An 11,182-nucleotide genomic window follows, 5' to 3' on the forward strand; every position below is an offset into this window, starting at 1 on the left:
CTGGTTGTAGAAGGCCACCAGGTTGGGCTGACAGGACCTGCCTCTAATGAACCCGTGTTGGTTGCCCCTAAGCATACAATCCCCTGCTTGCCCCTCACAGATGTGCACCTGGATAATTTTCTCAAAAAGCTTACCCAGGACCAAGGTAAGACTAACAGGCCTATAATTTCCTGGGTCGTCCTTCCTCCCTTTTTTGAAAATAGGGACCACGTTGGCCATTTTCCAATCCTCTGGCACCTCACCAGAGCACCACAAGTGTTCGTAAAGCTGTGCCAGGGGTCCCACAATGACCTCTGCTAATTCCCTCAGCACTCTGGGGTGGAGATGGTCAGGACCTGCTGATTTGAACACATCCAGTCCCACCAGAAGTTCTCTGACTAGATCTTGTCTGACCCTGGGCCTGGCTGCGCCTTTCCTGGGACCATTGGGGATCCCGGTGGGAGGGGATGACCTGGTCCCTGCTCAGAAAAATGGAGGCAAAGAAATTGTTACATAGATTAGCTTTGTCATCTGGTGAGACCACCAGATTTCCTAGTGTGTCCTGCAGAGGCCCCACATTACCCGGAACCTTCTTTTTACCCTCTATGTATTTAAAAAAGGATTTCTTGTTATCCTTGATCCGGGTTGCTAGTCCCAGTTCCATCTCCGCCTTTGCCTTCCTGACCGCCCCCCTATAATCCCACGCAACAGAGGTATAGTCCTCTCTGGTGATGGCCCCTTCCTTCCACTGGGTGTACACCTCCTTCTTAGCTTTGAGACGTTCCTAGATGCTTTTGGTGAGCCATGGGGGCTTCTGAGCACTCCTGCCTCCTTTGATCTGTGTTGGGATTGCCACTCTTTGGGCTTGGAGGATCGTCTCCTTCAGGAACGACCACTTTTCTTGGACTCTCCACTCCCCACCCCTCCGGGACCCAGTACCTCCCCCAACTAAGTCTCCTTAGCATAATGAAATCTGCCCTCGTGAAGTCCAGGGCTGCTGCCTTGCTGCAGGCCTTTGCCACCCTGCGCTGGATGGTGAATTCCAATAGGTGATGATCACTATCGTCCAGGTGATCAAGCACCCGCAGTCCCCTCCACCAGGTTGCTGCTTGTGGCCAGGACCAGGTCTAACAAAGCATTTCCCCTGGTGGGACTGTACCCTCCTGGGTTAGATGGAGGTCCTGTAACATGGCTAGGAACCTATGTGAGTGGTCAGACCTAGCTGACTGCTCTTCCCAGCAAACGTCCGGATAGTTTAGGTCACCCATGATGACTACATCCTTTGGCTTAACTGCCTCCGCGAGCTGACCTGAGAATTCCCGGTCTAGCTCTTTTCCCTAGTTGGGTGGTCTGTAGTAGACCCCCACCGTTAAGTTCCCTTCCCCCCAACCCCCTTGTATTCTGACCCAGAGTACTTCAGTCTGCCCCTCCTCTGACCCAGTGCTGCTTATTGAGGATGTGCTGCTCCTTGCTCCCACTATCATGGGCAGAAGGGCTGGGCAGGGTACAATTAGTTGGTGAGTGCCACGGGCAGGATGAAAGTGCCTGGCTGGCCGGATCCAGCCCACGGGAGGTATTTTGCGTGCCCCTGGTTTAAACTTTGCCAATAATTGTCCTATTTCTTGCTAAAAGACTATTCACTCTGTTACAAAAGCATTAGATACAGCTCTTCTCCATCAAGTCCCTAAGTATTTAAGGTCTATAGGAAACTGCGATGTCCTAAATTAACAGTGATGATCAGCTAGGGGCAAGGGTAGGCAAGACCTGGCCCACCAATTGATTCGATTTGGCCTGTGGCTGGCCCTGTGGTCCTCTACATGGGACTAAGTCCAGCCCAGGACAGCCCATGCCATGCTCCAGCCCACGGCTCTCAGCTCAGCCCTGGCCAGTGTGCACAGATTCCGGCAGGAGTGATCCCAGTGTGGCTGCTGCCGCCTGGGTGCTGCTCTGCTCTCCTTGTCTCCAGGGGCTCCTCCTCCTGCTGCACCACTCCTGGCCAGGAGGAAGCTTCAGCTGGGTGGGTCTTCCCCCAGCATGCCGGGCTCTGGCTCCAGCTCCTGGCAGCCTTCCACTCACTCTGCTCACCTGGCACAGCGGAGTGGGTGGAAGGCAGTCGGGAGCTGGAGCCAGACTCTTCTTTTAGCCAAACAGGATACTAATTCCTTTTACTGATGCCTTCCCTTCTTGGTTTGAGACTGCTATTTGCCAGGTTGCTTTCATTTTTTCCTGGCTGGGTATTTAAACTGGTTGAAAACTTATTTAAATTTCAGTATTTTTTATTATGGTGCTTCCATGCCCTTAAATGCTTTAGAACCAGTTTATCTCCTAAATATGAAATAAAACGGCAAAGATATAATCCTTACTTCTGCCAGCAGGCTGCATGCATCACATGACCACAGCTTCCTGTATAAGTTCCACATGACAAATCAGGATGCATGAAAAGAGGATCGAGCATACCTACAAAAACAGAACAAAGAAATAAAGTTTAAAAGAAAGGTAGTATACATTTAATCAATTCAGATACAAATCCTTTTCATTACTATTATTTTTCCACTGTATACACAGTCAAGTTAGAAATCTGAAAGTTTTGCAATACTCTGATAGCCACCCAGCTATGCTACTGCAAAATGATGAAATTTAAAAAAATGAAACCTGAAAACAATTTTAGCTAGGAGATGAATTTTCTTCAGTTAGAAAAATATTTTCTCCTGGAAAAAGGCATCAAAATACTCAGTCAACTTTACCTGTCTACAGTTTCAGCTGTATTACACCCTTTGGCCTTGTATTTGGTGATTAATAAGTTGACTAATGACAAAAAACAAACTTTATATACCAAATATCAAAGTAAAGCCCATGTTGCACTTGCATTCTGATTCTTTCTGTTTGAAAAAAATTAACTAGCAACACTATTAAAAGAACCTGACAGGTTTTGTTGTGTTGTAATATGCCAGGGGTTGTCAGCTGGGGGGCTGCATACCCCTGGGGGTACTTGAACCGGTCCTAGGGGGTACGCATGGGCAGGCAGGGATGGAGTGCTGCTGCCTCTCAAGAGCAGCGCTGGGATGGGGCAAGGGCAGCGGTGCCCCTCTGCTGCTGTCGCCACACACTAGCCCAGTGAGCTTCCCCACCCCGCTATGGCCCTGCTCCTGGGAGGCAGCAGTGCTCCATCCCTGCCCACTTGTGCACTGTCCCTGCCTCCCTGCTCCATGTTCAGCCATACAGTATCCTCCTGGTCAGCATCTGGGCGCCAGGGGTACATAGACTAAAAAAGGCTGAAAACCCCTGCAATATGCAGTTAGAGTCAGATTTCATTTTTCATGAAATAAAATCTGAGGAGTCCACAACTGAATCACAACAACTGTGCCAACCTTTATAAGAAGCATTTTCTGGTTTTGAACAGGTAAACTTGAATAATAATATAGACACAATAAAAGCAGCAAAAAAAATCCACCAATATTACATTATATTTTGGGGGTTGCTACTTTTATTGCATATACATTGTCTCTCTTCCCTTATGTATAGTCAAGTTCTCCCCCTCCTCTTCTCTCTCTCTCCATCTCTCCCTCCCCACATGCTTGCACAGTCTTTCCATACCTATATGGGTGAAAAGGAAAGGGGAGAGAGGGGGAGATAGAGAGAAGACAGCAAGTGAGCACATGCAAATCCAAGGCTTCCGCTCGCATAGGGTAGTAAGTTATATTTTATAAAGGTGCTAGAAGTAGAGAATAGGCTGATACACCCTGGTGCAAAACTACTTCTGAACTGTGTACACATTGTGGTATTAGTGTGTTTTCCTGCTCATTTTAGGAGAAAAAAAACATTTAAAGATCTATTCTTTATTTGCGAACTGGAAAGGAACTAAGTATAAAGAGTTCAGATATCTGCTAATGGCCTTAGTAAATGAAGATATCTTTCCTTCTTTCTCCTGTTATGTTGATAAACACACACAGTTAAGCACAGAGGACTTGTGAATGGTTACTAGCAATGAGCTTGCCCAGACACAAGAGTATCATTACTAACTTCGATTTATTCTGAACATTAGGTACAAGGACATAAAGGAAAAGCAGCCAAAATGGGCATGAATGATTCAACTTTCTGCATTCCACTCATGCTCACTTATGTTAATAAGTTGAATAGGCATGATTTTTCACAGATGACTGGTTGCTTTAGATGGCCAGACGGAGTATGCAATAAGAGAGCAGCAACTGATTTATATTGTCACTGCTAAAATACATACTATACGGTTTATAGTACAAAACTTTTCTCATTCCTTCAGCTAATGTGTTCCATTTCATCTATCAGTTGCATACCTCCACCTTACAATAATTTCACTTACTTGCTGACTACCAAAATCAAGATGCAACACATCTATGCTATACGTTTCCTCTTTATGTAGTTACATTGTTGAGAGGAAATTAGAGATTTGTTTGCTGCAATTTGTTCTTGAAAATCTAATTTGGCTTTTTGTTATCCCCTACATTATTATAAATACCCTCAATGTAAGACGATTCCCCATAATTAGATTCTATATATCGAAAACTTAAAAGGTTTGTTATAATTTTCCAGGTATAGAATCTAATTATTGGAGGCTGGCCTTTAATTTGTCCTCGTCCTACTGCTGCAGCTGGGAAAATAAATCTGGGGGTCAGATCTCTGCCCCCCACCCCAACTTCTTCCCCCCTCCATCCTTACTGTTAGACCTTGCTCTCCCTGAGTACATGGAAGCGAGGAGCAAATTTGAAAACTCTGACTTTGAAAAAAATATACCTGTGGTAACTTGTATATAGGCAAATTACTACAGGTACCCATAGACTTAGTTCACGCAGAATTAATGCATTTTACCTTTTTTGAAACTGTTTCAAGTTTTAGCACAGGTACTCCATAAACACACTTTTAAGCAGCACTTTTGTACCTACTTAGATACAAGTACAAACCGCATGATATTAGTTCAAAGCCAAAGGGTCATGATTTACCACATAGTTCATTGGGATGGGTCCCAGTAGAGTTAACAGCATTTCAAGCCATGGTGACCCCACAGCTCAGCACTGCTCAGTACATGCATGTACTCCAAATCAGCATTTCTCAACCCATGGGTCATGACCCACCAGTGTATCAAAAGAATATATGAAAAGGTCACAAACAAACTTTAAAAATGGTTTCTTCTTTAAAGGAGAAGAACATGGGAAACTGGGGCTTTTCCCTTGCAGGCTGGCCACAGGCGAATGATACCTCCCGAGTCAGGGGGGGCACGTGCCCTCCCACGCCAATCAGGGGTGGGGGGAGGTCCCCTCACAGCCAATGTCACCGACTGGGGGGACAGGGGACCACCTACAGCCAATCACGCTGACCCGGAAGCACAAGCAGCTTCTCCTGATACCTCCACTCCCCAGCCAGCACTCGTGGGGGGGTGGGGTGGGGGGTCACCTAACTCGTGCCGGTCACTTAACTGGGGAGTGCTGGCTGTCAGGGGGTGCACCAGCCATCTCAGGGGGTGCATGTGCATCCCCTACACATCGCCACTGAGGCTGGCAGAGTTCCAGCCTGCAAGGGGCTAGTTGAAGCCCCACTTACCCCACATATTGGGCAGCAGGGGGCAGTGGGTCGAGAGTGAGGGGCACTGGGTCAGGACTGGCCACCGGTTTCCAAATGGGTCCTGGTACAAAAAAATCTGAGAAACGCTGCTCCAGATAGCCCCCACAAAAGATCCATGTGCTAATTGGCCCCCATGCATGACTGAAACTGGGTGTTCTTGTCACAAGTCTTGGGACTCTCCAAAAATGTATATGCAGATGCAGCATATGGATACCTGTTCCAGGTCCACCCCACAGGGGGAGAGCCACACTAATTAAATATAATGTGCTGAGTAAGGGTTTCTGGGTGAACCAATTTGATGATGTGTGCCAGGTATTTAAGGCTAGTGAAGAAACAGAAATCATTGGAAATGGGGAAGACAGGCACAGCTCAGCTGTGGGAGTGAAGAGAAAGTCAAAATGTGGCTTACTATGACATGAAAAAGAGTCTGCATTGAGGAGGACTAAGCACAATGAACACTACCATATCTCTTATTCAGGTGGGGTGCAGTAACTTATCATGAATGCTTGCCCAATATAGGCCAGGTGTTTTAGTCATGCTTAGTTTTGGTTGCATTTAATCAACTTCATAGTTGTTTTCCATTACTGAGTAGAAGTGCACTAATAAAGGTTTTTTTGGCTGATACCAATGGCCAATTATTAGCCAGCCGTATCGGCTGATACTGATCCAATTGCCAATATGCAGCCTGGCAGCTTGGAGAGCAGCGTAAGTCTGGGTAAGAAGGGGCATGGAGGGGAGGGGGGCAGATGAAGGCAATTGTGGAGCAGGAGCTGGGAGCTCCTTGCCCCTAGGGCAGGAGCACTGTTTCCACCCAGGTTCCGTGGTGGAACCTGAACTGGCAGCAAACAGTTCCCAGGTGCAGGAAGCAAATATCCCACCCCATGCTGCCCAGCTAACTGGGAGCACATTTGCTCCTGGTCAGCCATCTGCACATGTGCTACTGCACAGTTCCAGTCACAAGCAAATTTGCTACTTGCATTTGCATGTAGCAAATTTACTTGTGATTAGAGCCAATTACTGCATAGTAATCATCTGCATGTGTAGATGCAGATGTTTACTGCACAGTAATTAGCTCTACTGCTCAGTAAAGAGTCTCATGTAGGCAAGCCCACTGTGATAGTTAATGTGGTTCTTCATATATAAAGTGAGGGGCTTTTTGGCAGTGGGGAATCTGGGTGGCATTTGGAGGTGGGGACTTTTCCCACACTGGCCAGGCATCTGGGAAGTGAGGAGCTTCACCCGTGTTGTGGCACAAACAGTCAGGTAAAAGGAGACAGCAGTAGCAACAGCCATGTCCTAGCACCAGCCTACGTAAGAGCCAACCAGATGCGGATTGGGGGTATGGAGAGCAGTAGAAGTGCAGTGTCTGTGCGGCCCTGCTCTTGCCCCACCCCTGCTCCTGAGGTAGCATTGCGGGGTGGCAGCACTCCATCCCTGAATGCCCCTGTGTACTCCCTGGAACCTTTCAAAGTACCCCCAGGGGTATACGTACCCCTGGTTGACAACCCGTTTTAATATATGTTCTGAACTTTTCCTTGTTGCTTGTTTTGTCCCATTAGTTATAATTTATTTTGTGCTTTATTTTATTTATAATGCTAGTGCCATTCTTTTATATCCATCTTCAAGTGTGAATCCTTGCTTCAATTCTTTGTATGATTTCCTTCCAATTTTCACAGCTTTAAAAATGCAGTCATAATGGTCCCTACCTAAATACTACCTAACTGGAAGTCTGCCATAGTCTCTTAATACTCTTTCAATATCTGTCTTTTTCCTCAGCATATCTTCCCTACTTACTAGTTTCCACAGTTTATTGAGATTGTTTTTGTCTCTGTGTTATGTGCACATATAATTCATCTTTGATTTGCTGGAGGAAATGGTAGTAATTCTACACAAATCTCACTTTTCATTTTATGGCAAAAATTTTGGATTGGTTTAAAATCCTTAACTGACTTTTCATTAACAGTAGTCATACGGCAGTCTGATGGGCTGAAGGGTTTAATTAACTATACCTAGGAAGGGAACAGTGACAGCTTATAAACTAAAGCGATACACATACCAGCTGAGCCTTCAAGAGTTTTCCCGCGGTGCTGAGTTAAGGCAGTGGATTTCTGGACACAGGCCGATAGTACCATTGCAGTATTCTCCAGTCTCACTTCTTGTTCCTCTTGACAAAGAATACAGGTCAACACCTCCTTTTCTCTAAGAGATGGCCCTCGTTTGGGACCCAGGGCAATTCTGTAGTGATCTATAGCTATCGGTATGCTGCAGGAACAGAAGTAAAAGGGATCAGAAATAAACAGCTGACTCCTCATGAAGAAATGCACTTAGTTTTGTAAGCAGCTAAAATATATATTTTACCACTTAACATGTATACAATACCTTTCATGCCAACATATTTAAACACAACAAATACAAAAATAATTTCTCTCACCCCTGAAACATGAATAGCTTTACAACAGAAAAGTAGCTATCTAATGGAGCACTACAAAAAGCAACAGATTCAAAGTAGGAAATTCGAGCTGTATTCAATTTAAAATGTATTTAATCTTACTGAGTCAGTACCATGTTCTTTATTATAATTCAAGAATACCTACAGAAACAGATTCTATGACTTGGTTTATTCTGTTGTGGCACATCAAGCCTTTGAATTTCTCAGGTAAAATACAATTAGAAATGCATATGAAGATGCTTATTTATGTTCAGATGTCGGAAGATGCTTTACAGAAGCTGAATTTTTAAAGGTTAATGCATATAGAAATTAACTAATTCTTAGTTTTGGTCATTTCTCACATAATACTGTTCTCTGTTATATCATACATCTCTATGAATCAGATTTTAGGCTAGGTATACACTAGGAGTGCTTTGCCAGTACACCTATACCAGTTGACTTCACTAGCAAAGAGTTTTTAGTGTGTAAGCTGCTTATACAAAAAAAAGTCTTTGATTAGGAAAGCTAATTCCAGCCCTCTTGACTGCCCCTCCATAAGCAAAACAACTTGCACTGGTTTGAGCACTGACTTGCTGGTACACGCCACATTCACAGTAAGAGTGTTTTACTAAATATACTGTCAGTTACAAAACCCTCCTCATTTTACCTCTGAGTAAACAGAGATAAGCTTCCAAAAGCTTTTAGTGTAAACACAAGACACTCTTCTCTTTGAAGGTGTCTAATGCTTTTCCTGAAGCTCAAGAAGTGTTCCTGTTCATGTCAGCTACATGTGGCTGAATGATGATAACAAGGATCCTGGTTTTCTCTGTTTAAAAATCATATATTCTCGAATGAAAATTGCAAATTATCTGATAAACCACCCAAAATCCATGATTAAAATGAAACACCACTGTATATATAGATATTAATTTAACACAATATTTTATTGATATATTTTAAAGCAATTTGGAAGCCTACCAGTGCCTCAAATCACTATAGTAAAATAAATTCTAAATACCTATAAATATTGATATTTGATTTTGGGTTTTTTGTCATGGAAAATTAGAATGCCCCCTGCCCCCTTTGCTCACCAGGACACAGGTCTAGGACCTCACACCCAGGCCACAGTCCCCCAACCTTGCTGGTGGCTTCTCACTCCCCACCCACCACCCCCTGACTCTGCTGGTGCCCCTTTCCCCCCAGGCCTGCTAGAAACGGTCCCTAGCTGCCAATGATATAGGGCTAGAGACCTAAGTCTGCAGCTCCCCAACCCCCGCAGCAGTACTGGAGCCTCGGCTGCCACTTGTGGGAGGTGGCAGCTGCTGTGGCAGAGCAGAGTGAGGAACCCAGCTTCCCCTCCCCTGTGGGTGGCATGGCCAGAACAGAGCCCACGATGGGGGTAGGTGCAGGCTGCCCACTACAGGCTTGGGCTCCCGGTCCTGCTGCCCTCCCCTGCAGCCCAGCAGATGGGACCTGGTACGGCAGGCCAGAGTGGAGCTGGACAGGGAAGCCCGATCACACCGCTGTGAGCCAGGTACCACCATGGTGAAGCGTCCCCGGCCCACCCAGCAGCAGCAAGCAAGAGGAACAACTCTGTGCCACCACCCCCTCCTGCTGCCACACAGGCAGGGGCACTTTGCCATAGCAGTGCAGGGCTTGCAGCAGCAAGCTTTCCTGCCCAGCCCCACTCTACCTTGCTGTGCTGGATCCCGCCCACTGGGCTGTAGAGGTTCCGAAGGCAAGGGTAGCAGGGCAGGAAGCCCAAGCTAACAATAGGCAGCACACACCCATCCCACACACAGATCTGGGGTACTGTTGGGACCCAGAGGCTTTGGGGCCCAGCTTGATAGTACTGGCATTTGGCAAGAGACTGATGTCTGTGTTTGCTGCACGCTTATTCTTAGCTGCAACTAGGTGCAACCCAGCAGAAATTTGACAGACAGGTCACTCTGACCTGTCCCTGGCAAAGGAAAAGAAGTCTAGGAGTACCCTGGTCTGATGACCAAAGTCAAAATAGGAACTGGGACGACCAAAATACAAAATTTGGCTGGGGAGAAAAGGGAAATTATCAATAGCAAAACTAACCCCTACCTAAGAATAAACTCACTTTCAGCTGCTGGAAAATTCCAGTTACAAATAATCATATAAGAAAGCAGAAATAGGCTCATTAATATGCATTGTAGGGAAGAACTTATGCTAACGTATTAATGATAACACAGTAACAATAATGTATATACAAGAACAAGAGTTGGAACCCCTCCTTGGAACACTCCTGAAGAAAGCATGAAGAGATCCTGTTACCAATCCAAGATCCTGTCTCAACATAGGATGGGGGAGCAGCCAGGAGTTCCCCGGACAAGACTTCACAGCCTGATCAACCAGTGAAGTTGCTTTCACAACATTTCAGGATGGTGAGCATCTGCTTTGACTAACTACAAACCTAAAATTTTTAAACTGCTATTGCTACTTCAGTTCGAATTAGAATTGTATCTGTTAGGGTTCAATAAACCTGTTTTTAGTTTAGAACAACCAGGTCTTAGTCTCCTTGCTTGGTATAAGACCCATTATAGCATCATACAGGTGCAACAGGGCATGTGCTCCCCAATATTCCTCCCCCAGGAGAGCGTGCAGTGGCAGGGAGCTAGCCCCACCCCTGCCCCCCCAGACAAGCTGCCCACAGCCCTGTCCCACTCTCCACCTGGGCTCTGCAGCCGTGCATTCCAGCCCCAGGCCCCACACACATCCCAGCTGGAAATAGCCCCAGCCCCGCCTTGCTTAACTCACACTCTGCCTCCCTATGGGTGTCTCAATCCCCCTCCCCCCACCCCAGATTTACCTGTGGGAGCTGCTCTCCAGGCTGCCTGGCAGCCACGTGCAAGTGTGAGCATGCACATACACATGGCGCCCCATGCCTGACCAGCCTCCTCCCACTCCCCCTAGCCCAGGGACAGGCAATTATTTCAAGCAGAGGGCTGCTTAATGAGGTTTGGTGAGCTATTGAGGGCTGCATGGGTAGCCCCACCCCTTGACAGGTACCCCACCCCCTGACTGCCCCCTTGGGACTGGAAGTTCCACCCCAGCCCCAGCCTTTGCCACCAGAAGTCCCTCCCTTTGCCCCGCTTTTGGGAAGGGGGCATTGCCATACTAGAACCAGAAAAAAACAAATCACATACTAGAAGCCAA

The 11,182-nt window shown here is 46.3% G+C and overlaps 1 protein-coding gene across 4 annotated transcripts in view; it reads right to left on the reverse strand.

Annotated features, from left to right (window-relative positions):
* Positions 1–11,182, reverse strand: part of UBR1 (ubiquitin protein ligase E3 component n-recognin 1) — a 174,781-nt gene that overhangs the window by 63,199 nt on the left and 100,400 nt on the right. For all 4 annotated transcript variants that reach the window (XM_019519092.1, XM_019519090.1, XM_019519091.1 and 1 more), the window contains exons 30-31: positions 7,628–7,833; positions 2,343–2,436 (exon numbers count right to left, since the gene is read on the reverse strand). In XM_019519092.1, the coding sequence (XP_019374637.1) occupies positions 2,343–2,436; positions 7,628–7,833 (300 nt within the window). The remainder of the gene's footprint in view (positions 1–2,342; positions 2,437–7,627; positions 7,834–11,182) is intronic.

Source organism: Gavialis gangeticus, unplaced genomic scaffold, assembly GCF_001723915.1.
Source record: "Gavialis gangeticus isolate Ggan-Ray unplaced genomic scaffold, GavGan_comp1, whole genome shotgun sequence".
Lineage (NCBI taxonomy): Eukaryota > Metazoa > Chordata > Crocodylia > Gavialidae > Gavialis > Gavialis gangeticus.